At 40.0% G+C, this 27,299-nt stretch overlaps 3 protein-coding genes across 3 annotated transcripts in view; 1 reads left to right on the top strand and 2 right to left on the bottom strand.

The window, feature by feature from the left end:
* LOC126249365 (WAS/WASL-interacting protein family member 3-like) overlaps window positions 1-492 on the top strand; it is a 54,845-nt gene extending 54,353 nt beyond the window's left edge. The window contains exon 6 of the mRNA XM_049951018.1: window positions 263-492. Coding sequence (XP_049806975.1) covers window positions 263-492 — 230 coding nt within the window. The remainder of the gene's footprint in view (window positions 1-262) is intronic.
* A 4,776-nt stretch (window positions 493-5,268) lies between these two features.
* LOC126248559 (uncharacterized) lies at window positions 5,269-5,778 on the bottom strand. The gene is made up of 2 exons (XM_049949647.1): window positions 5,697-5,778; window positions 5,269-5,565 (listed from the first exon to the last, which is right to left on the bottom strand). Exons 1-2 carry the CDS (start codon window positions 5,770-5,772, stop codon window positions 5,327-5,329), a joined length of 315 nt encoding a protein of 104 aa, XP_049805604.1. The 5' UTR covers window positions 5,773-5,778; the 3' UTR covers window positions 5,269-5,326.
* A 12,569-nt stretch (window positions 5,779-18,347) lies between these two features.
* LOC126248558 (set1/Ash2 histone methyltransferase complex subunit ASH2) overlaps window positions 18,348-27,299 on the bottom strand; it is a 186,766-nt gene continuing 177,814 nt past the window's right edge. Inside the window, exons 10-11 of the mRNA XM_049949646.1 lie at window positions 21,784-22,035; window positions 18,348-18,598 (exon numbers count right to left, since the gene is read on the bottom strand). Of these exons, the coding sequence (XP_049805603.1) occupies window positions 18,491-18,598; window positions 21,784-22,035 (360 nt within the window). The 3' untranslated portion in view covers window positions 18,348-18,490. The remainder of the gene's footprint in view (window positions 18,599-21,783; window positions 22,036-27,299) is intronic.

A 27,299-nucleotide genomic window follows, 5' to 3' on the forward strand; every position in this document is an offset into this window, starting at 1 on the left:
AGCGAAATTGCTACATGGCCGCTCCCATCGATCGCTTCTGCAGCTATTGCACCCGCCACTGCGCCTCGTTCTGGCTTGGCGCCGCATGATTTGGTGTTCTTTCGCGTTTTCTCTGGCAGGTAGTGCTGGGAGCAGGGGCGTATTCTTCGTCAGTTTGTCCGCGCCTTATTTGTGATTTCTGGTCCCTCCAGCACTGTCAAGCGACACCGGAACCAGATCCATTTGTGCCATCCTCGGTTTTCTGCCGCTGGTTGTTTTCTAGCAGAATTGGAGGCTTCGTGGCTTCCACCGCCTCAGCCCTCGACTCCGACAGCGCCTCCGCCATTCGCGCCTCCACTGCGGGTGTTCCTGCCGGACCGGTCTCCTGCATTGGGCAGGCGCCTCTTGCTGCCGCCAAGACCCCACCTCTGGCCGCCACCGTGTTCCTCCGCGGTGCCAGAACTGATGGACGCGGAGGCTGCCATCATGCAGCCACCCCCGGTGGCCCATTGAGGTCGTTGCTCCGCCCCCTCATCCGAGCATACCCAGCGGCGCTGCGCGTCCTGTGGAGGTTTTCAACAGGGCATTTTCCTCACCCCCTCGCGAGCAATTTGGGGATGCAGGTAGCCAGCACGCCCCAGCATTTCTGCTGTTTGCCCCCTCAGTTGCACCGTCCGTGGTCGCTCCACCTGGCGTCTGTAACCCTTCTCAACGACGGTGCACCTTTTCAGGGGGGAGGGATGTGGTATTGATAGCTACGATGCCACAGCATAGGTACAAGTTCTTAGGTTGGTGCTACAACACAGACACCAACGACAGCGCCCTCTAGCTGACGCTGTGCAGCTCTATGAGCACTGCTCAAAGTTCAGCCAGTTGATCAAGAGCAGACGACCAAGCAACTTAGCTTCTACTTCATAGGGGGCTAGCCATTACAGACTTTGCCTTTGTTACTTCAATGATAGTTTGTCCAACTACTAGTAACTGCTAGCTTCGATACATGGACAACGGCTTCGCACCTACGTGCTCATCTTTACCAAAAGTTGTGTGTCATTGACTAATATTCTCTATTAAATGTACTTTTACTTTCCTGGCAGTACCGAGATTTTTAGCTCACCTGCTCCTACTTGCTTCCTACATTCGGCCTACCCTTCAGTTTACAAGAGCAGACCTAAGTGCCGCCTTCCAGAAGGGATACAAAAAAATTTGTTTCCCAAAAAGCACACTGAAAAGCTTAATATCAGTTTGGGGGCTACTTCATTGTGAATCTGGACATACAAACATGCACTTGGAGCCGAATTATGCATTTTAGTACAGTTTATGAAATTTTGATTCTTTGAGTATCCTGTGATTTCCTGTTTCTTTTACGGTACAATGTGAAACCTCTTAATGCTAGGTACGTATGAACAGACAGGCTTCCTACATCATCGTAGCTGTGCACACGCAGTAAAGTGTTTTCTGGGACTGCTGAAATGAATGTATTTGTAACAAGTCATGGGAAAATGTTGCGGATTGTGATTTGAAAAGCTTTACTTTCAAAGTAAATTTCCTTGTATGCAAGATGGATTGTGTTACATGGAAGAATTTCTTAAATCACTGAGCATTTGATTCTCATTTAAAACTTAAAACTGAGCACCCGCCACTTAGAAGTAGTTTGTGCCCAGAAGACGAGACATTTATGTCATTTAAAAATTATCATCATAACCACGTAAGTTCATGACACTGGATAGTTCATGGTTGTCAGCGGTTTTATACTCACTATACGTTGTTTTGCCTTTAAAAGTATTGCTGCTCTAGGTAGTTTCCATTAAAATTTCCTAACATTTTGTATTACAGATTTAGAAGTGTTTTACAATGCTTCACAAATTACATAGCTCATATTTATATTTCCATTTGACTTTAAACAATACAAAGAATAATCACCATGAGGGGATGACAAAATATCACTTTAGTCATCATTACCATCAACATTAGTATCTGTTTCTTCACCAGATGATGTATCTGTCATCAGTGACTTGTAGGAGTGACAATACTGCTGTTGTATGTTTCCCAAGTTGCAAAGCTCTAGAAGGTCCTTAAGCTTTTCTTTCTGTATGTTAACTGAAGAAGAATACAAAGACTGAAGTGTGATATATTCTTGAAACCTCATTTTATCTCTGTGTGAGATTTCCATGTTTTAAATTCTTCACAAGTATTGTTGGTATATTTAAAATAAATGCATTGTGAGCTTTCTTTTTGACATTGAAACCAGAATATCTTGAGCCAGTTTACATTATTTCCATTAGTATCAACTTTACTGTTATTTATTTTGTAGTGTCTCGGTTCTGACAAATACAATATATCCTTCTGCTGAAGTACAAGAACAAGATATCTTTTATTTAGCATTCTGACTGCCGTGAACCATCCTGATGGATCAAATACATCGAGCAGTTTTTTTTCTTTTTTTTTCTATTGACGTAGGAACTGAGTCATATTCCGTTTGCGAATGACCTGGCTCAAAAAACATATGATTTATTACAGGGATATCAAGATGCTCAACAGCATACAGGAATCTAGTAGACGTGATTGCATTTCCATTTTGCCCTCCACATTTATTGGAAAAGTAATTCTGGTCTTGACCTCCTGCATCTGTGTCTAGAAAATTAAACAAGCATGCGTCAATTTCTGCAGATGCACTTTTGGCTGTCCTGTCACCCCCCCCCTCCCCCCCCCCCCCGTGTGACAGCTCTTGAAGCTGTACTGTAGACAGTTAGCTTGTACGTTCCAGCTGTAGTCGATAAAACAATGCTTCAGCATTTCCCTTTGGACTGTAGCAGACAGCAGCCAGATCAAATTCTGGCTAAATGGTTTATTCCTGGTGCAGCTTTTGATGTTACGCTGTCTTTTGTAGCCCTGGCTACACAATTTCAATCAATGCGAGCATCCTGTTCTGACTGGTGAATTTCTTTCTCTATGCTATTCATACGAGCGAACCTGTAGCATGTACAACACAGGAATTTTTAGGTACATGGAAGGCTAGGTAAAATTCTGTATTAAATACACTGGTGGAGAAAAATAGCAGCACCAAAAAATAATGTCGTGTAATGAAATTTCGCGAATACATTTGTCTAGGTAATATATTTAAGTGATTAACGTCACAAGATCACAGGTTAAGTAAGAGATAAGCCATTGCAAATGTGAACTGCTGGTACATTAACAACCAGTGTAACCGCCAGAATGTTGAATGCAACATGGAAATGTATATGCATTGTGCTGTACAAGTGCTGATGTCAGTTTGTGTGATGGAGGCCCGTGGTGGTTGAGCAGGCCAAGGCAACATGTTGACACATTTTAGAGCATGTTGAATTACAACAGTGGTATGTTGGCAAGCATTATCCTGTTGGAAAACACCCCTTGCAATGCTGTTCACGAATGGCAGCACAGGTCGAATCATCAGACTGGCATAATAATTTCCAGTCAGGGTGTGTGGGATAAGCATAGAATTCTCGTGCTCTCGCAAAATTGCATGTCAGACGATAAAATCAGGTTTAGGTCCAGTCTGTCTAGTACGCAGACAGGTTGACTGCAGGCTGTCAACTGTCCTCTTAATCAACACACGGCCATCACTGGATCCAACTTTCATCAGAAAACACAACAGACCTCTACCCTACCCTTCAATGAGCTCTCACGTGACACCACCCAAGTTAAAAATGGCGGCAGTCTGGGATCCATGGAATGTATGGTACAGGGCATCTATCTCAGAGCTGTCCATAATGTAACCTATTTGTAAGTTTGTGTCACTGTGGTACCAACTGCTGCTGCAGATGCATTACAATGTGCCAGAGCTATACGCTGAACACGATGGTCTTCCCTCTCGGTACTGCCAAGTGGTCATCTGGAGCCTGGTCTCCTTGTGACCGTACAGTCGTATACAGTAGCTACATTCCTGCCAAGTCTTTCTGCAGTATTGCAGAAGGAGCATCCAGCTTCTCATAGCCCTTTCACATTTTAAACTCAGATGCTGATAATGGCACCTTTGTCGCCTTGAAGGCATTCTTGACGAACATCATTTCACCATGTTGTATCTCAAAGGTAACTAATGCTCACGACCATTAATGCGTGTATTTAAAGCAAACCTGATTTGCATCCTTATAGCGGCGCTACTAACGCCACCCTTATGAGACTGACACTCATCTCTCAGATGAAGAAACGCAAATGCCAGCTTTATGTGTATGTCACACAACTCCTTGGTGATTTTCCATCAGCATATATTTTGATAAAGAGATTCCCCTTCAGGGGCGATGTGATCATTTTCAAAAGTTTTAACTTACACTTTGTACGACTTAACTCATGAGAGAAGTACTCGTTTTCCGAATTGTTCCTGGCATAATACAAAGGGAGGTTTAGAAAGCTATTGATGTGATATGTAATTCTTTCTTTCATAGCTGATCTAGCAACAGCTTGTTTGTACCATTATGTTCTGTTCATTCCTTTTTAACAGATTTTGGAATACAAATGATTCAGTCAAATCCAGCGTCACACGAAAGGGCTGACTGATCTGTACCTTCAGGCCATTTTTGTTTAGACAGTATTTATTTGTCAATTGCTCCTCAACAAGCCTGTAGAAGTCCTATTACTGCACTGATCCACCTTTTGAAATGGAACTGATGGATGACCACTGCTTGTCTATTTAACCTTAATTACAAAATCATTCGAGAATGTTTAATCTATCAGCCTCTGTGAAATTACAGTTGCATTTCCTTACGCACTTTGAGCAATCCTTTGGTTCAATAGACAGTCCAGAGACATGTCTGCCTTTGGAAGAAATATATGGCTTCCCCGATTGCCTTTCAGTCTGTCATTTTTCTTCCATTTCTCATGTTGAACAATTCATCTGTTTTACCTTTGTCTCATTTCCTTCATCACATTCTTCATTTATTAACACCTTTCTACTATTTATGAAAGTTTTTGCGGCATACTGTTCTAAAGTTTCATTTAGATTGTTCCCGTCTTCCAAGAGCACATTTGTATTGCCAGTAGCAATGGTTTGTCACTCAGTATTTGGCAGAGGTGGAATGTTTAACGATTTGTGAAGGAAAGTCACAGGGTGATCTATATATATACTAAAAATTAAAAAACAATAATTTACTGAGGGAATATAATATAGGGGTGTAAAATTTACAGAATAAATGTTCTTAAATTTATAACATAGCCTAAGTGTTAACTGAAGCTGAAAGGTACTTTGTGTACTGCTAGTTTTTTTATTTTTTTAAGCAGGGAAACTACTAATTACAAATTCTTTGCTGTCCAAATTATTCCCTTGCATACTGTTGTACAATATTGCGAAATACAACAGATATTGTTTGGGTTATTATTTTTGCATAAACAATTTTGTAGTCATCCTTTTAGCTTCAATCAGTTCCATTAAATTAACACTGCTGAGTGTACCATCACTTTTATTACTACTGTCCTTTGATGCTCGTTGATAATTAGGATCCTTTAATGAGTCGTAAGATGATAAATCCAAATCTGAGGCATAGGCAGCTTTTAACAGTTTTTCAGCATCTTCAGCTTTCACAGAACTGCTGTCTTTAATGTGGTTGACATTTTCTGCAATACACTTACGAAATTACATATAAGCAAACTTCTGTAACTTGCAACTGTGTATATCCCATTAAAATATGTAGGTTTAGATATCACAATAATGGGTTATTTATTGGGTGTAATGAAAAATAACTTACCACAGCCTGCAAAAGCTTTTCTGCCTGTTAACAAAAGCACATTGTGGAAGGTAAATGAACTTGAATTTTCTTCCATAGTACACTTTTTAATCTTCAAAAGATTAAGAATTTTTCTTTCTCTGGAAAACATGTTGACTGCACAACAGTAAAGACTTGAATGATGAAACTAACATTGTTTCGATGTGTTCCATGAGGCACAATAATGAATAAGCACTGTTATTAACAATATTGCAAGTGTATCACTGACAACGTGTGTATAAACCTACAGGTTGCTCCACATTTTGGACATGTATTAAAAAACAAATAGTCTTTGTTTAGTGACTACAGGCTGTATCTGCACTTATGCTGTTGTGTCTAATGCCATAGTACAAAGGGAGCCAAAATGACGTAAAAGTCAATAGACAACTGTGACATTAAACTGAATGTGAAGTTACTCTACGCACTATCTTTGGAACGGTTAACGATAGGGTGTCCACTGTTTTTGCATGCAGTGGATTGGTTTTTCAGGACTGAAGTAAATATGTCGAAGGATCCAATTTTGTAGTACATCATTAACCCCGGAATTTGAGGCAATTAAATTTATCCTTTCCCACACCAAGTTGTATTTTTTGGTCCATCACAACTATAATGCACTGTACCAAAATGACGTTAGCGCTTTCCCTATGACGACGTGTACTAATGAATCCTGACAATATTGTTTTAGAATGTGCATTGGCTTGTGATCATTTTGGTGTAAGGATGGCTTTAGATGCGTACATCAGGGGCCTAAAGAGGGTCAGCAGTGACCGAGCACAGCGTCAATGAAAGACATAGACTTGAATTTCAGATAAAAATGTTGTACCAATCTAACAGGTTTTCAGAGAGCATTATTAAAGAATCAGTTGAGAAAAGGCTCCATGATAATCTTGTGCACAGGAACAAGCTAAGTTCTGCACAGAAGCCTGCATTAGCAGCTATACACAGAGACCATGTCAGCTACTGACACTTTGGAAGACTGAATGCGCCGATAGTTGAATGACGGTCTGATCCTCCACACCAGAAGGAAGGGAAGAGGCAGCTGGGACACCCACATGATCCTGACACTTCGAAAGAAGACGATGAGAGCGAAACGCATCACAACATTGCAGAATTTCAATGCAGTTAAACATCATATTTTTGTATGACACAAGAGGCCTTTCCTAGCCTCGAGTACAGGGCTTGCTGTGAGAAAATTGATTGTCCCATCAGCTGTCCGCACCCACAGATCATTCTGGATCAAACAGTGACTTCAGTCTATGCCAGGCAGTGAGTGACAATCAGCTGTCAGAAGTAATAACCATCTGCCTCTGATGGCTGTTTTTTATTTGTACTGTGGAAAGGACAATGTGAATTTTTTTTATAGAAGTTTATGAAATTTAATGTTTGGAGTGAAGATTTTATGATTTGACTGAAGATGACTTGCAGGCTAATGCATTACAGATTTTGTACATAGTTTTGTGCATTGCTTGCATAAAATACCGCATAACAAGCGGAGTATTAAGACTTTCCACTTTTAGGGTAAGCATATTTATTTTTAATTAACAGGCCAATAATAATTTCAATAAGCAGAGTCAAACATTAGAGCATTTTTCAAATTGGAAACAATTGGAAACGTGCCACGTGCTGCTTGTTTGTGTTGTTGAAAGGCTTTCTTATAATCAGAGCTGTCCATCGCGCCACATTTACTTGCCCTAGCCTGGCTATGGTCGGCTGTTCCATCCTGTTGCCCACACCACAGGGAGTCGAGTTCAGCTGTATTAGCAACAGAGAGCATGAGCCACAATGTGCCGTCGAGGCCCACGGCTTCTCAGGTACCTGCCTGAACCCGAGTGTCAACAGGGCTCAGTGCAAGCAGAAACAAGCAGTGCTGGGGAGGTGGGATTGACTGGCCACATACGTGCAGAATGTGGAATTGCTTTCTGTATCATCTGCACTCCTTTGAGAATCATGAAGATTTAATGTGCTAGGAACAGGGCATCAATCCTTTACTAAGAAAAATAACGCATAATGTAAAATGATGGACGTGACACAAAACAGTGCTCACTGTGGTGTAGAAGTAATTGAATTCAAAGCAAACAGTTTAATAGCCATAATGCTTGTATAATGCTTTACATTTCAGCTGTACCACATGAAAAGTGCTGATGAAGCTTTTGCACAATGGGTAGGTTAGTACACAATATTGAAGTATTTTATACTTTCCTGTTAATCTAAAATTTTCATTATGGAACTCTCCGACTCAACTATTCCTTGGAATTTGTTGAGGAGGATCTGCCTGCTTTGCATGTCACATAACTTTGAAATCAGGAACCACAGAAGGTAAAGACAGTTTCATTTTGCTGTGAAGTTCGTTTCTGGATTTATTTTTTTATGTACATGTAAGACGGAAAAGCCTTTCCACACAGATATGTGGATGAAACAGGTAATAAGTTTCTTACCACATTATCTGATAGCTTTTGAAACTCCGCCTTTAAGCTTAACCGGAAACTTATTGCTGACAAAACTTATTTTCAGTAACATAGTCACTGGAAGTTTTGAGGAGCTGCTAGTTTCAATTTGTACTTCATGTGGATTCCAAAATTGTCTTTCCCAAGTGACTGCAAAGCCAGTTGTTATTACAGGATAGAGCAGGGGGAAATAGTGGTTAAATTTTTTTTCCAAATGCCTTAATTGTTCCTTAATTTTATTCCTGACATTTTTACTATAAAATGGTGAAGGGTATCGAACCACTCAGTTTGATTGGAATTTAGACAGATTTCCCAAACTCCACAGCTTTTAATGAAAGATTCATATGGTCTTCCTTATTATGCAAGTTTGTGTTTGGTCGGTCCATGAAGCAATAAATTTCAACTGTTGATATTTTTAACAAAATTTCTGTCAAATAAACTACACTCGGAAGCCAGGATTTGCATACGGAAAGGTGTACATCGTGAGGGAAAAAACTTCATAAAATATGAGAAAAATTGTGCTGTGGTATAACAGTCTGTGTTAGTCAGTAAAAGCTTTTAAATATGTACTTATTTAGTATTACAAAAATTCTCTAATTAGTAAGCTGGTAGGACAATCACTAATAAAATGAATTATTTTCACTGCATTGTAGGGTACAGGGTTTTTTCTCATGCACCTAACAGTTATGTTGATTTAATAATTAGGAGTGACAGTGGAGATTTGAGTAAGCATCTTGCTACTGATGTTACAGCCACCAGTTATTTTAATATAAGACCAGAGGTGAAGTACTGTGTCGGTACATACTGTGCGGAGGAAAAATACAAAAAACCGCTTGCAAACGGGCCATGGAGATTTTGTTTCGCACCTGCAACTGTGTGATGCCCAGTGCGCGCATGACTCAACGAGTAGCCGAACCGCACTGGCGGACTCTGACTCTGTCAGATTGCTACACAGCCCAGCTGGTTGACCTAGCAGCACGAGTCAAGGCTTGCCCAGCAGTCGAGGCTACTGTCCCAGGCAGGCCGCGCTGCACGCCTCAGCTTATAATGTGATATTATAAAAAATCAATTTTAGCACATCTAACATTAGCTTATGTCTCAAAAAACATATCTTAATATCATGTACAATACAGCAGACAGTGCTTTTCAGTTATAAAGCTATGTCCGCAAGCGGACTGAAGTTAATGCTTTTAGCTTATCTGGTTACCTGTTCAAGTGATCTACAGGCTCTAGTTGCAGGAGTGAAAAATGTATTTGGCATAGTAAAACTTAAGTAGTGGGTGAACATTGGATGAAACTAACTACTGAAAGGAATCTGGCTTTAATGAACAGTAATTAACTTTCTGTTGCCTGGTATGAAAAATCAAGTAGCCAATACAAAAAGGTCATCCCAAAAAACTGTAGCCTCATGCTGGCAGCCAAAATAACTTTTTAGATAATACATGATATGGATTTTTAATGCTGGTATCGTAATAGTGAAATACAGATATTAAAATTCCAATTTCAAAGTATGCACAACAGTGTTCATGAAATCCATTTTATGGAAATTTATTACAAAAAACTAGGGTGAGCCAGCCACCTCTCCCTAAAATCTTATTAAAAACATTGGACGATACACAAACCTTTAAAACCATATCTTTTGATCATTAAATAAAATAGACTGCAAATCCACAGCAGTCCACTGGTCGGCAAATAAAATGCAGTCCAATAAAATGTGGCGCACCGTGATCTGCAGGCCACACACATTGGAGGGTCTTCTCACTGGAGTAAGAATCCATCCATCATACGGCTACGGCCTATGTGAGGCAGAGTAAGAAGGACCTCATCCTGCCGATGTGGCTGAAAGGAAGTACTCCACAGCCGAGTTATTTGCTTGATGACATTTAGCATTACTGGTCACTGCCGGCCACTTGTCTTCCCATCGACACAACTCAACAGTGAGGTGATAGCATACAGGGTGCAAGCACACCGAAATAATGGAGGATCACGACACGCCTCCTTGGCTGCACAATCTGCCCTTCCATTCCCCACAATTCCAATGTGCCCAGGGACCCAGCAAAAAGACACCTCCTTCCCCAGAAGTCGTAGTTGTAGGAGGGCATCCTGGATATCATGGGTTACTGTATCTGCTGGAGAGAGTAAAGGGCGCTCAGAGAATCTGAGCAGATGAGAAACTTAACACCAGGAGAACGTCTCATCTGTTCCAGTGCTTGCAAGATCATGTATAATTCTGCGCTGAAGACAGTAAATTCTGGAGACAGTCTGACCTTCAGGACACGATCTGGGGAAACGATAGAGCAACCAACAGAGTCCCCCTGCTTAGACCCATCGGTAAAAACAGCTACTTGGTCATGGTACTCAGATAAAATATCAGAGAATATCACATTGAAAACGGAAGCAAAAGTGCTATCTCTAATGCACCACACCAAATCTAAAATCACAAAGGGTCTCTCCAGTAACCAAGGTGATAGACAGTTAAAACCCTGGATTTGGGTCGTACTGGCTCCACACCGAATGACTCCAGCACATGCTGCCCGCAGATCCCAGATCGCATCGTGGCATGTGGATAGTTGGGAAAAAGGCATACCAGAGGTGGACGAGTAACAGTATGGTGTGCGGGTGAAGTTCGAGCTGCAAGGAACTTGCACACCTGAAGCACCATGAGGAGCTGGCACCAGATGGTAAGTGGTAGTTCCCCCACCTCAGCAAAGACGCTAGGTATGGGACTGGTCTGATAAGCACCCGTGGCCAGCCAAATCCCCTCATGATGGACAGCATCAATGATCCACAAGTAAGATAGCCTCGCTGACCCATACACTGTGCAACCACAGTCCAGCCACGAACACACAAAAGCCCGATAAAACTGGAGGAGACGTGCTCTGTTCACTCTCCAAGACCTGTGGCTAAGGCATTTTATGATGTTCGCTGCCTTCAGGTCTCACAGGTGTGGTAAACACAATAATTGGGAGTCAAACATGAGGACCAGAAACTGCACTGTGTCTCGAAAATGTAGGATGGTGTCCCCCATATTCAAGGCTGGCAAATTAAAAAGACGACAAGAACGATTCAAATGTGCACCCCCCCCCCCCCCCCACACACACACAACCTCTCTGCAGAAAACTGGAAACCCGTCTTTGCAGCCCACTCCTCTAACCTGCTCGGTGTAAGTCGCAACTGACAGCTCGCCGTTACAACACTGGTTGAGGAACAGAAAACAGCAAAATTGTCTACAAATAAGGAGCACTGTACAGGACTCTGTTAATGGCTACGGAAAAGAGGGTGACAGTTGAAACACTGCCTGAGGAACACCATTCTCCTGCTCAAAACGATCAGACAGCGTGTCACGTGTCACCAACACGGATCTTAAAAAACCGCTGAGCCAGGAAAGACTGTATGAAGATGGGGAGGTGTCCACAAAAGCCTTATCGATGCAGTTGTGCAAGAATACAGTGTCTCCAAGTAGTATCGTATGAATTACTTATATCGTAGAATATGGCAATACAGTGATGCTTACGGAGGAAAGTTTGCTGAATATCCACCTCTAGGATGGTCAGATTGTCGACAGCGGACTGAAATCCTTGGAATCCACACTGAGAGCGGCTACGGAGTTGCCTGATTTCTAACAACCAGAAGAGATGATGGGTAACCATATGCTCCAGGGCCTTTCCTACACAGCTCGTTAAAGCGATACTCCAATGACTACTGGGACATGAGCAGTCCTTTCCTGCTTTGGGGAAAGGGATCAGAATTGCCTCCCTCCACGAGTTGGGGAAGTTGCCTGTCTGAAATATTAGATTAAAACATTCAAGGAGGATTTCCTTTGATGCCGCTGGCAAATGTTGAAGCATGCAGTACCGGATTGGGTCATGACCGGGTGCAGTGTCACGAATCTGTCAGTCAGTGCCGATTCGAGTTCCCACATGGAGAAAGGGGAGTTGTAGGCCTCAGAACTGTTGGACCTGAAGTCCAACTTTTCCCTCTCTACAGTCACACAGTAGTGACGAAACGCCTGCATTGGCAATAGTTTGTGCAAAATGTTTGGCCAGCGTCTGAGTAATGTCTCTGGGTGTTGTTTGGAGGCACCCTTGTTTCAGCACTGCTGCTATCGGTAAACGGCTGCATTTACCAAAAATCCTCCGGATGGTTTCCCATACTTTCATAGAAGAAGTGGAATGATGGATGTAGTCCAGGAATTATTGTTAGGCCCTTTCCTTACTTTCCTTAATGACGCATCGAGCCTTGACCCTTGTGAGTCGAAAAGCCCTAATGTTGTCTGCTGTCAGTCGGCATTTAAATATTGAAAAGCCACACACCTTTCCCAGATCACAGAATGGCCTCATCTGTCCACCATGGTACTGGTCGGCTCCCAAGATGACCTGAAGACTGTGGGATGGAGAGGTCAGAGGCACGGTGTATCACTTGTGTAATGTGGTCCACCCAGCCCAAGATGCTGTTGCAGTGTTCGAGCACAGCCAGCTGGCTGAAAAGTGTCCAGTTAGGCCTGCTGACCATTCATTTTGGGGGCTTAACTTCATGTGGTGATCCATTTAGTAGGTGAAAGCAGATTGGGAAGTGGTCACTGGAATGAAGGTCGTCACTGACATCCCACTTAACAGTCAGCGAGGGCGGGAGAACAGAAAGAGAGGTCGATGGCTGTGAATGACACAGTAGCAGTAGAGAAATGTGTGCGAGTACCTGTGTTGAGGATGCTCAGCTTGTGAGACGTCATGAGGGCCTCCAAAGGGCAAATATTTGTTGAGCCCCACAGGACATGATGGGCCTTGAAGTCTCCTAGGAGGAGAAATGGTTGCAGGAGTTGTGCGATAACATCTGTGGGAGCATCAGAATGTAGTGCATCTTGCAGAGGTAAACACAGTGAGCAAACATTGATCCTACGATACACATGAATTTCAACTGCAACTGCTTGTAGGTCAGTAGCCAAGGGGAGAGCAGAAGAGTGGTGCGCATTAGCGACAAACACTGTGACACCTCCCTTGGCCCTTTCCTCCAACAGGTCATCCTTGCGGTATAGCATATATCCCTGTAGCACAGGGACATCTGTATCTTTAAAATGAGTTTCTTGTAAACAGAAGCACAAGGGACATGCCTGTGCTATGAGTTTCAGTTCCTCCACACGAGTCCTGAACCCATTCATTTTCCACTGTAGTATGGCAGCTATGTCATTGATGTGGTTTTAATTTACCCCTATCTTTGCACCGGGGAGGTTAAGCACTTTAAGAGTGAGGGGGAGCGGAGAGGCTGCTTGGATCTGAGGCATCCACTCCATGGTGTCCTCCTCATCAGTCAGATGGGAAAGAACGATGTCTGACAGCACTCGAGACAGCTTTTGACCTGAACGTCATGAACCTTTCCCTGCACCCTGTCCCTTCGGGGATGAGGGGTATTGAGAGGCTCTACTTTTCTGGTACCTTTCGTATGTTTGCAGCAGAACTGTTGTTGGTCTTTCCTGGTGCAGCTGCATGGATTGCTTTGTCCTTACTCTTTCTCCCTTGACACGTACACATGCAAGTACATGTGCTTGTGGTCGATACAGGCACACAAGGCATCGTCTGTTGAAGCGTATGCCTTGGGACTAGGTTTCTGCACCATGGAAGAATACGAGGTGGCAAAGACAGGGGTTTTGTCGCCTTATATTCTTTTTTGGCTTCAGTATATGGGATCTGCTTGTTCACTTTTATCTCCTGTATTTTGTGTTCTACCACCTAGTCTCGACACGAGACTAGGTGGTTCCCAGAGCAGTTGAAGCAGATCGCCAGAGACAGACAGACAGACAGACAGTCAGTCATAGCGTCATGAGCGGCTTTTCCACAGTTCCCGCAGATCGCTTCACCACCACAACTCATGGTTGTATGGCACCGCATAGAGCTCGGAACATAAGGCTGAACATTAAGTTGAAGGAACCCCACCATAAGATGTTCAGGAAGTGTCGGAGAATTCCCGTGTCCATGATATCTAGGCACATGGCAATGCCCTTACTGAAGTTGAGAGAGAGGTGTGCATCTTAACAATGATGTCGTAGTCGCCCAGTTTCTGCAATTTCTTAAGAAGGTCGATCTGCTTTGAATTGTTAGTTTCGACCAATAATGAGCCATTACACAATCGTTTAATAGATTTTAAAGTTCCAGATAGGCCTTTCTAACTCTTATGGATATGGATATAAAAGTGGGAGGCCACTTTTTCAAATGCCCCTCCTTCCTCTATCACCAGAAACACATTGTTATTCACGACTACATGAGCCCCGTTAATGCAGTCCAAAGTATTCTTATCATCATGGGGACTAGCCTCTCATTCTTTTGGATGAATGGGTGTGAACACTCCCAAGCAGTACACCCTTCAGGCTGGGAGAAGAAGATGATGATTTCGAAGGTTCCATCTTGGTTCCATGAGCAGCTAGGGAAATAAGGGTACACTCAGGCAGAGCACCATGTGCCTGAGTAAGCCTTTTACAACTGAGGTGCTGCAGGTTCCCCAGAGGTTACCCGCTAATGACTGTTCCACCCTAACAGCCATGCATCCCATCAGCGTGCAGCACACCTTGTTATTGAGGTTTTTTTAAAGAGGTTTATTTGTCCTCACAATGCAGGCGGTCAAGCCAAGATCCCTGTTCCCTGAGACACACAAAGTTCCACCACTGCGCCATGCGGTGGTCGCTGAAGCATGGCCAGAGCTTACGGCAGGGAACTGACGGCACTTACCAGTCCCCAGCTCAGGAACCCTGGGGTCGCCAAGCCCATACCCAGCAAATGAATACTGAACCCCTAAGGGCTCATTTCTCCATTAAAATACAGGGGTGAATCAAACTGAGACCATAAATATCTAAAAAGAAAAACTGGCACCACCAGCCTCCCGTTTTGTAAGTATTGTGGAAATATATGAACAGTAGCCCAGGAACTGTGAACATCATGCATCACGAAAAAAACAAACAGCATTCTTATTTGGCTATAGTGTGAAAGGTTTGCAAACAAATTCGTTCCAAAGTAACTGTCTAATATGGTGGTTTATGTTTTCCACAGTACTTCTGAATTGGTGATGAAAATGACTTGTCGCACACACAAAAAATGATGTCTGCCTTGCAAGAATCAGCACCAGGAACAAAACCTAGATCCCGTCACCAATCAGAAATGAAGAGTGAGAAAAATAGAAAAAAATACTGCCCATGCTAACCTCATCTTGGGATGAACAAAAGTGTTATCTTGGAGCACTATCAGATTCAAATTTACATATCATCATCATCATCATCATCATCATCATCATCATCATCATCCAATCAAGCTGAAATGATATAGATTATTTTTCCCAGGTGTGCTGTTGCAACATGACAATGGATGATCCCTTACAACACTTGTAGCAAAAACAGACTCGAAAGGCTGAATGTTTTCTGCATCCACACCTTTCTCTGGGCAATTTCCGTGTGTGTGTGTGTGTGTGTGTGTGTGTGTGTGTGTGTGTGTGTGTTTGAAATATTTAGTGTCACAATAATTGGAAAATATCTTGAAAACTTAAGATACACTTTATTCCACAAAAAATTAGTATAGCTTTGTGACATAACTTTGGAATTAGCTTCCAAGACTAAACTGCAACCTATTGGCAGAGTCAGTATGAATAGCAGTTGATCAAAGGCAATAATTTTTGGCAAATGTCCCCAATACCATACTTGGCAACTTTTCTTTCATCCTCCAGGAACTGTAAAAAGATTTTGTTTTCTATCATAGTATGAGCCAGGGTGAGGAGGGGATTACAAAACCAACAGCACAGTTCATGGAATCAATACTAGGAATAATAATAATCTTCACAAGATTTAGTCACTTCGGTCCAAAAAGATGTCCATTATTCAGACCCACATCTAAAAAAAAGGCAACTGTGACTCTGTGTCGATCTGTACCACACCATTGCAGAACATTCTGAACATCTCCAGACATCATCAGTAATTTCATAATCATGTATGTGACATAAAAATTCATAGTTTTTGTTAATCTTGTGAGAGTTATTTAAGTTCAAACAGTCAGGAGGAGGCAATGGACATTTAGTATGTTTCTCAGCTAACAAACAGAACTTGAATAAAATGCTTAAAGCTGTTTTATGTTTGGCTTAACTGTGGCCACAAATGAGAAAAATATAAAAAATACATCAATGAAAACCATAGTGAGTATATAAACAAATGGCTGAATAATTACAGCACTGAGAAGTTTTTGCATGCAGTGAGGAATTACAAAGCATGTTCTACAGTTGTGATATAATGTCTGGAGAGATAAAGGTTCAATTAATTTTCTTATGTACACACGTAAGCATTCAGTAACTCCTCGTCCAAAATCTTCAACAAATCCTAATTTGGTACTCCATTCCTAACAAGTCTCACTCTAACTGCATAGAAAACTTTACCCACCAGGAAATAAACTGGCATGATCGTCAGTTAATATTCAGCCATGTAATATCTCAGTTGGCTTTGATAACATGCCAACATTGCTCCCATTTTGTTGTTATAAATTAGCATTTTAACTACAATTTCATTGGCCGATATAATGACGTAAGAAGAGGATTTAGCAGTTGTCACATGTGCAGCATTCATTTTACTGCAACAAGCTGATCATTATGAAAAGAGGAAGAAATGATCCTGGTGACACCTTCCCTCTTTTAAAAAAAAGTAGGGAGCAGCGTGGTGAAACAAAATTAATGCCTAGTCTTAAAGCTGACTTCAAGTATGGGCTATATAATGATTTTTTCCGAATGAAATCTACAGATTTCGAATTATTATTGAATTGTGTAGACTCTAAATTTCTGAAGATGACGCTGTATCTGCAGCAGAAAAATTAACAGTCACTCCCAATTTTGTTTATTTCTCTTTGACGTCACAGCATAAAGATGTCAAAGTTCCATTTTCTTTCGCTCATCATGCATATTACTTTCCAATAGCTCACTTATTTCCCCTCCAAGAATCTAATCTTTTCAATTTGTCTTGATAATCACAGTTTGCAGGGTCCCATAAATATTTCTATTCACAATAAAACTCATCAGCTTCAATGCTGTCTTCGTACTCCACCTCATACTTCAGTATTTTTAAACACAGTAAAAACATGCCCATTCAACAGACAATGCAAACTGCCACTGAACCAATGAACATTCAACTCTCCACACTAGGAGAGGAGGTGCAAGGCCAACCAACTGCCAACACTTTGATGTCACCACCAGTAGTATGCACGGCAACCAAAGCCAACTGCTTTGGTGGGTCTGACTTGCCACTCGTACACACTAAGCAAATCTCTGATAATAAGGTTGTCACTCATTGATTTAGGGTGTGTGCACCTTTACAAGTATGTGTAACAAGTCTGGAATTGTTCGCCCTTGTCTGTGGCATATTTAGCCTTTCATTGTCACTGCAAAAGTATATACATCCATTAAAGGAAAGGTATGTGAAAGAAATTACCTGTCATATTAATAGAAACATTAAAATTGCAAACCACTCTCGTTTACATTAAGCGTGTGTATATAGAAGAGCAAAAGCAAATAGTTACGAGGCATGTCAGACGAAGGATTAATTATAGACATGACCTCTTATCCAGATACTTCACAGTGTGTTAGTAACACTTTTGTTATACTTCGATGAAGTCTATACTAATGTCAGGACAAAAGTCATATAAAAGTTAGTTGTTAGTTAAAAATTTACACTTTAAAACATAGTTCCTCCCACCAGAGCAATCAGCACCACACACAAACTGACTGGCACTGTCAATGTATTTGCAAAAGAGCATCAGTTTACTTGTGGTATGGTGTACACATGCAATTTATTATTGGGTACTGCCTGGCGACCTATTTAACAATTGAAGCCAACTGTAACATGCATAATCATGTTCTGTCCATTGGAGTCCACTTCCTGTTGTCCGAGATTTCACTGATGCACAGCTCGCAGCTGATGTGACTGTAACACCAGGTAACAAATGTTAAATAACAAGACCTTTCAACCAGAGTGTAGCGCATGATGGGCAGCTGTAACAGTAGATGTAAGAGTGACATACTTTTGTAGTTTAGATGAGTGAGGAGGATATGTGGACAATGAAATGTAGTAAAAGTCACAAAAGGAGCGATTCACCTGTTGCCATTTGAAGCAATATTGTATAATAGAGAAGAAAGAGGGAAGTGTCCATGTACCTTCTAATACTCCAAACCTCCTCAATACAATGATTTTTATCTTCATTTATTTTATTGTTTGAATTATATCCAAGATTTTTCAGTAGTGTATTATCTGAAGTTCCACAAATATAAAATAGTTTTCAAAATATTAATGGTAATTTTTAAAGAAAAGAAAAAAATTTGCTTTCACAGAGTTGAATATACATCTAAGCGCAGTCGTCCTTCATTTTCTGTCAGGTACATCAAATCTGCTATTGTTTGTTCGGCCAAAGCTTCCTTTGCTTTCTCTGACATCTGGAACAAATATAATTTAAGTTATCCTTAGCAATCAAAGAAAATGCAACAACAGCCACTAGTTTTTTATAGATTCCAAAGAGACCAACAAACCCAGGATAAATTAACAGCCACAACACAGCAAACCAGGGACACAGCATGGCTCATACTAACATACAGCAATAACAGTATTCGTAGGGTGGGAAACATACAGAAGAATTAAGTAGTGCACAAATCAAACCGCGTAAACAACACAGTACAAAAAAATCTCAACACTAACACCACCTCCACAAATAAACTTAACCAAGCTGGAATCTTTCAGTTAACTTCTTTTTCATTCCAATCTGTCTGCATTTGCAAGATATGTAGGAATTTTAAAATTAGGTATGAGCTCCTCAAAGCTGTAAAAAGTAACAGTACACACTACTTTGGAAGACCGCCTGGAGGAAAACAACCACTCAAATGTTATTGAAACTGAGCTCTTGGTCCTCAGAGAAATTGTCTTAAACAAAAACTATAAAACACACACACACACACACACACACAGAATGACTACATTTTCTCCTAGTAGATAGTGCCACACTGAGCAAAAACAAACAACGAACAACTGATTCTTCAACTATAACACAGCATGCGTCAGTGGGTATGGCAAAGTAAGTTTCTCATTTTTGTGAAATATAGTGTATCTATTACCTGGCTCATGTAGTAGCATCATTGTTTATGCCCAAGAAGTAGGGAGGGGAAGTAGTAATTGCACACATTCGAGCAGTCTTACAAGCAGGTCACTGTCACATGCTGCATGCCTGAATATGACACTGAATAAAGTGGCCATTTAAAACGAAACCAGAAACAAGCTGTACAGTATACCTCACCCTGGCTGCTCATGATGAGTCACTGGTAGTATTTGTAAAACTACCTTCCCCAGTGATGATAATATTTTACACAGCTGTGTGTATTCATTCACTGTTTCCTGTTTCAGTCACGGATGATAATGCCAATTCGACCAATTGGTCTAGTGGTTAGCATTTTTTGGCTAGTAATGCTAAGGTCCCAGGTTTGATTCTTAGTGGTGATCTCAGAGTTTTCTGTGGTGAAAGGTCTGAAATTGGGTTAGCTCATCTTGTGAAAAGCTGCTTGAAAATGGAACCAGGAAAATTTAAGTGCAAGTGCCGAAGTAACATTATGTCACAAGGCTTGTACCATGACTAGACATTTATTAGCAGCAAAATAATCAGCCATTATTTCTTTCAGAATAGAGTGAGAGCCTTGACATATTAACCATAGAAACCTCCATGCAGAGGCAAAAATTGTCCGTTTATTAAAAAATCTGAACAAATATCCTTCCACGTTCGTAGGACATTTTCTATTTGCTTTTCACCTTATGAAGTACTATACACCTATACTGCACATTTTACTGGTTAAAATGTTAAAAATTGGAAATAAAAAAATACAACTTTTATGCTCACAATGTATTTTGCCCAGGGTTGGTACAACCTCTGACCATAATTCTAATTGTGTCAATTTCATTTGGCAACCTCAAATGTTAGTTTTACAGTGCACTGTAAAGTCTAATTGTTTAGTTTCATTTTCATTGTCAATTTATAGATTGACCATTATTACTAGCAGTTTGGCACAGTAGAGTAAATGTGAGTCTTGAAAGGAAGATTTTCTATAATAGGTTACAAAGGTTTGAACTGGGCAGAAATTCTTGCTGAATGTTTAGGAGACAACGAATTATCAGAGCTCAGTTAGTTTGAGTGAAAGCGAAGGGAAGTTTTAAAGAGGATTCAGTGCGGAAACAAACAATGCACATAACGCTCCAACAAATATGTTAAAGTTCTGGTACGGTGTATTATGCAGAAGCTCCAAGACAATGTAAAAGAGATTTTACCAACATAGTCCATGGACCTCATGTAATACCTACTGCAGGGAGAGTAATCAATATATGTGAATCATTAAAGAAATTCTTTCACTCCTGAAATTGTTAAGAAAATTCTTGACCTTACAAATGAAGAAGCCACAGGGGACTTAATATTTTTTACATGCACATATCATTGCCACAGGTTAAAGAAGCTATTAAAAAAACTCTATCCAACCAAAGATTGAACCCCACAACTTTGGATTTGTAGTCTTGATACCTACTGAGCCAGAAAGCCATATTATTAACCACAAATCCCTAGTAGGAGAAAGGGGCATTGACTCAGAGTTGGAGTTCCAAAATACATTAACAAAGAAGTATAAGAATTGACACTGCAAGAATGTTTTGATAACCTGTCTCTGGACTAAGTGTATTATTTTTGAGTGCCCAGAATTGCTCCAAAATATGACACCATGCGAGATACACAGAAAATAGCCAAATTTTCTGTTTTTGTGTCAGTGTAGACTGTTCTTATAGCGAAGGTAGCAGTGCTCAGTTTCTCCACAACACCTTTAATTTCACCTATCCACAGTTAAAAGAGTCTGATATCTTGGCTGTAAAATAACTTTTAATATGTACAAGCCACTTCATGAATATTAGAGAGACAAAAAGAATACCATATCTGTGTAGCAAACAGTACCACCTAATTCATAGATACTGCAAAGTATATTGAGCTAAACTCCATTCGCTACTCTATGTAAGAACTTTTTGTTCCAATTTGTAAGTTCACACACTATACAATCTACTCTGAGTTCATTATTGATGCACATAACCTTATGGCAGCAAATCATAAATGCTAGAAGAAACACTGTTTTCGATTAAACCTCAAGTGATTGTCTGAACAATGCAAGACAATACAATAGTTATTTCTGGACATCATATGTGATGAACACTTCTCTTAAATCATCCAAGTGTATAAATAGTGACTTCCTCAATGCATTTCTACCTCTACTGCTATAAAAGTGGAACTTTTTACTCTGTTCTAAGTTCATTTGTAGTTCCCAATAGTCCAACATCTATTCCTAATCTCCACACATGAAAGTCCTTATTGGGTAGCTATTTATATCCATTAGTCTGATCTTAAAATAGTGAGCAATTTTTATTCCCTTCAAGTACTAAACAATACACGCTTGAAGTCAAAGACATTACCTGTTTTTCAATGAAGTCATTAGGTAAATAGTACAGTTCCAGATATCAGAACTGTCCTCTGCCTGTTATACTTACAATGATTAAAAAATGAAATGGCAACAGTACAAACAGATGATGTAAAATGAGCAAATATACTTACTGGTCTATACATATAATCTTTTGGAGGATACTTAAAATTTGGTCCAAAGTTGAATGATACTGTTGCATTTTTATGTAAGGATACTGATGGATAATAAGCTCCTCCATAAATGTCTATGAATGCTGGACCCTGGTTAACTCCATTTTTAAAGAAAACTATCTTGCTTCCTTTTACAGGCTTCAAACTCTTCAGGCATTCGGAGACCCTGTCCTTGTCCTCATAATACAGGTGGTTTTTGAATTTCACCAGAGGCTGAAATGGAAATACGCACAGCAAAGGTCACCACCAGTTCATGAAATGTGCATGCAAAAACAGACTATAACTGACAAATTCCTTGTTTCTATTTCCCTGTACATCTTTCATATATGCAGACTCATGAAGGATTTGTGATAATATTATGCGATATAAATTCAACTGTCACACTCTGCAATGTGCTTTGAATAATCATACAGACAGACATAATGTATCATTTCAAAGAGCTCTCATTCGTTCCAAGTTCTGTATTAAGTAACAGCCAGTATGACAGATTATTGACAAATAAAAAATACTAAATATTTTAGCTATTGTCTCCATCGCAACTAAAATCTACACAAAAAAGTGTGTGTGTGTGTGTGTGTGTGTGTGTGTGTGTGTGTGTGTGTGTGTGTGTGTGTGTCATTTTTCTCTCGTACTTCGTTTAAATTTGTTCTTAAGCACACAGCAGCCATCTTGGAAGTAAAAATTGCTTACCTAGAAGCCGTGCCTGTTGGTTTCATGGCTGGATATTGGTTGGTAATGTGTAGACATTAGATTAGTACTGTTTAAAAACACAAGGGTCAAGATGAAAAACGCTATGCCTGGCAGTAAAGGACCGTTATTAGGTCAACACATTTCCTCCAACATTTTCTCAATGGAATTCTACTCCCGAAAGAGCTGCAAAATAGCAATCCACAGCTGATGTAACTCTTGAGATACAACATTAGCTGGGTGTCAGGCTATGTCAAATTCCATTAATAGGCTGTATGTTCCAACACACTGTACATAACATCTTGTTTTCCATTAGTCAAAAGGCCTGTATGGACAGTTACACTGTCCTGTTGAAAGATGATATTTTTAATCATTTTCAAATCTAGACTTCATTTCCACCTATTTGGCTCATAAACTTGCATTATATTTCCCAATTACTGTTATTACCCTTTTTGCAACATGGTGAATTACAATAATGTTTAGCATACTAGAGAACACTGACTGTAGCTGTTCTGGCAGTTAAAAACAGACTTCGCTTTTTGATGTAGAGTTACTTAGTTCCACTCACTTCTTTAACAGTTGTTTTTAAGTTTGTACTTAAAAACAATAGTAATAATCTGGAGATTTTTAAATGGAACTATATACTTTTTCCCTGTGGCACTGGAAAGAGCCTTTAAGATTGCTCCAACGACATAACTTATGTGGAACTCAATCAGAAAGTAACGAGGTAACAGCGTAGCAAACTGTTGTCTGATTTTCAGAAGAAGAGATCTCACTAACATCTGCCCTATTATTACTTAACATAAGGAAACACAAAATTTAGGTACTGCACGAGTTTACCATTATGTACATCGTATCGAGTACTCAACATGTGGACCTCAAGCATCAATACACACTATAAAGGGATTCCGAACAGACAATACTGTGTGCTGAATTTCATCTGGACTTATTGCAGTATGTATTCCATGTCACATGGCATTTAGTGTATTCTGGACTTGTCGCTATTTCCCTTTAGACCTCCCGTTTTATTTTTCCCCGCACAGATAACTTTCCACTGAGTGTTTCACCAACGACTCATCCAACAATCTCCAAATGTTATTTTATGATGAATTGTAATTATCTGTGTGGAATGGATTGGACACCAGTCGTGTTGGTACCATACCAATGGCCTTACATCCAGTTAATGTCTTCCAGTAACTGTGACAACATGTGTTAGGAACTGTTGATACTTGTGTCTATTTAGAGTCCTATCAATAAAAGAGGGCCCAACAAAGCAATTCTTGAAAAGCCAACATTGCACATCAATAAATCGAGGTCCTTATTTACCGACATTTCTTAGCCAGTGTGGATTTTCAAATGACCAGTACCACATATCTTCACAGTTTTCATAGAGACCATTCAGGGAACTGTAACCCATGAAGGTGTTCGTGGAGCGAAATATGAAAAATATGAAATGTATTGGAATGTAGTATTTGCAGAATATTCTTTTGGCTGACCACACTTACACATTCAAGCTGCCTTGTGGTAATGTGGATTGTGTGTTACTGTTGTTAAATTTTAGTTTATTAGTTGAAGTTAGATACATTAAGAAGTTTGGAAATTCTAATCAGAAAAATATTCAAAATACATGATATTCCACATACAAAAAGAATAAAATTAAATATTCAGATTGTGTGGTTAGTAGATTATGCAAACAGGATGAACCAGCCACTCTGTTACAAATTAAAATCCCCTACCTAATATTTTAGGGAGGAATCCTGGGAATCCACAAAGTTTTCAAATGCGCACTAAACTCTTACTGCCATTACATAAAACCGAGGACAAGTCCTCAATTAAACCAAGGGATACACTTCTGTCAGGGTACAAAATGTAATCTGATAAAATAAGTTTCACTGTTGTAGGGAAACAATATAAGGAAAAGGATAGATTGTTACTCACCGTAAAGATGGCCCATTGGGTTGCAGACAAGCACAACGAAAAAGACTGTTACATATTACATCTTTCAACCGAAGCCTAATTCAGCAAAGGAAGCACAAACACGTTCGCACAAGTAAGCACACCTCAATTGCACACGACCGCTACCACCGGCAGCTTGGACCAGAATGCACATACGAAATGGATAAATACATTTCTGAGAGAGACCATTTTAGTGAGTGTCCAAGATAAATACATTTCTGAGAGAGACCATTTTAGTGAGTGTCCAAGTAGTATCACATAATTTGTCTAGGTAATATAGGTTACTTGCCCTCCACCTGCCAGTAGCTGGAACAATGGAGTAGTCTGTAGTATTATTACACGTACCTCTCAAAATACTCTGTGGATGGTGCCTTATTGTACTATTCTTGCCTTTCACCATGTGGCATCCCATATTTTATGGACTGTAAGACACACTTTTTTCTTCAAAAAATTACCTCCAAAAATTCAGGTGTGTTTTATACTCAAAATTAACATAAAAATGTCCAGTGTTTGAGTTAAAATTCCCACCAGTCTTAAAAACTGCCATATATTCGGTATCGTGGGAAACCTCTATCACACAATGTTGGATTCAATTGGCAAAAGCAGAAGCAACAGCAGCAGCATTTTAACGATGGGACAAACATGAGTTGTGGGGATGCACAAAGTTGCTAACACTGTCTCCCTCCCACCCCACCATCATAAACCCAGAACACTGTCCAGCCTATGATGCGTCACTGCAGTCTACGATGCTAGTGAGCTTGAATTTAAAGTAATTTGTGTTCAAGGTAATATTACAATATTTTAGTTAGTAGCTAGTTTTGTAATGGAAAAGATAAAAGGTATTAACAGGATGCAGGCTATAAATTAAAAGTAATAGCATATGCAGAAGAACATGGAAACAGAGCAGCTGAGCGGCATTTCGAGAAAACCATTCGAGATTGGTGGGCTAGTAAAAAACAACTTTTAAAAAGAATGAGAAAGACTAAATGTGCAAACAGAGGACTGAATGCAAAATGGCCAAAACTAGAAGATGACATATTGAAATGGATTCAAGGAGACCATCAAAATGGCATCTGAATACAAAAATGACTGAAGTACAAGCTCGTAATCTAGCGCTAATCTTTCCATCATTTCATCATTCAACATCGACAGAAAACCAGTGTGGAACTATGCCAAATAGCCAAATAGTGAATACGGATGAAACTCCTCTGGCATTTGATGCGTCAAGTAATGGAACTGTTGCCATGAAAGGAGCTAAAACTGTAACTATGAAAACAAGTGGACATGACAAAATGCACTAAACTGTTGTCCTTTCATGCTGTGCTGACACTACTAAACTTAATCCAATGATCATTTTCAGGCACAAAAGAATGCCAAAAACTTCTGAAATACTACCAGATGTTGTTGTTCACATACATGACAAGGGTGGTACGGACGAGGATGGTATGAAATTATGGATTAACAGAGTGTGGGAGAAAAGGAAAGGTGCTTTATTGAAGAAGAGTTCTGTTCCTGTGCTAGATCAGTTTAGCAATCATTTGAAAAGTTCTGTGAAAGAGAAATTGAGACAGGGAAATACAAAGCTTGCTGTTATTCCAGGAGAATTTACTTCATAATTGCAATCTCTTGACGTCTTGATAAATAAACCATTTGAAGTGCAGGAATGGAATAAATGAATGATACCCAACATGAATTCACACCGAAGGGAGCTTTAAAACAATCTACAATAAAACAAATGTGTCAGTGGATAAAACAGTCGTGGTGTAGAGTGAGAGAAGGCATTATTGTTAAATCTTTCAAGCGTGGCACAAGTAACATTCTTCATGGCAGTGAAGACCACCTTGTGTATGAAGAGGATGATGATGATGATGATGATGATGAGGAGGAGGAGGAGGAGGAAGAAGAAGAAGAAAGTTCAAATGACAATTTTCTGAGATTTTAAAGATCAGTTCAATTTTATAAACTAAGAATTTCTTGTTGAGCTTTGCACTCTGATAATAAAAATGGTATTAAAAAAAAAGGTTTAAAATTATGGTGTGTTTTATAGTCCACAGTATCTTCTAGTCCGTAAGACACAGTATGTTTTACAGTTTCGTAACCAGTTGATGTTCTCAAATCAACCGCATGAATGATTTTGGTTGACAATTGAGTAGGCTACTGGTAAGGAATGTATAAAATTTTGTGTACACTACACTTATAGTCTATATCATGTCCTGTGCTGATGGCAGTTAAATATCAATTGTAAGTCATAAAATACTAGAATCATCATCATTGCACCACTAAAATAATGTAAAAGAGTTTTGCACGTGTACAAACTTGTACACACGATACACTGAACCATCGAAAGTTGAATATTTCAGTGACCATGCATTCGACTCAGAAACCCAGATCAACTGACTCTTACAATCAGTGCTGTTATGACTTTGAAGTGTCCTCTGTACGTCTTCATACACTTGAATGACTGACTGGGTTACAACGGAATCCCCACTTACTACTGGTAAGTTGTTTATATACTGCATTTCTATAGCAATGTGATGTCCTTTCTATTAATGCCGAGACTTTCCCTGTGTCGTCTATTAACTTTGAACTAATTTTAATATAATTATATTCAATGGTTTGGAGGTGTGACAATTAGCACCATTATGACCAGTATGTGCTCCTGTCAATGTAGTTTTAGAAGTTGGCAACCTGTCATTACAGAAGTCGTGTTTTCAGCCTAGTAAGATACTGACATCTGCAGCTCGTCCAATATATGGCTTTTAAATGACTCACTCGGTAGTTGTGAAGGTGACTGGTCCCAATGCAAAAGCCTTTAATAAAAATGATCGAATAGG

Source organism: Schistocerca nitens, chromosome 3, assembly GCF_023898315.1.
Source record: "Schistocerca nitens isolate TAMUIC-IGC-003100 chromosome 3, iqSchNite1.1, whole genome shotgun sequence".
NCBI classification, from domain to species: Eukaryota; Metazoa; Arthropoda; class Insecta; order Orthoptera; family Acrididae; genus Schistocerca; species Schistocerca nitens.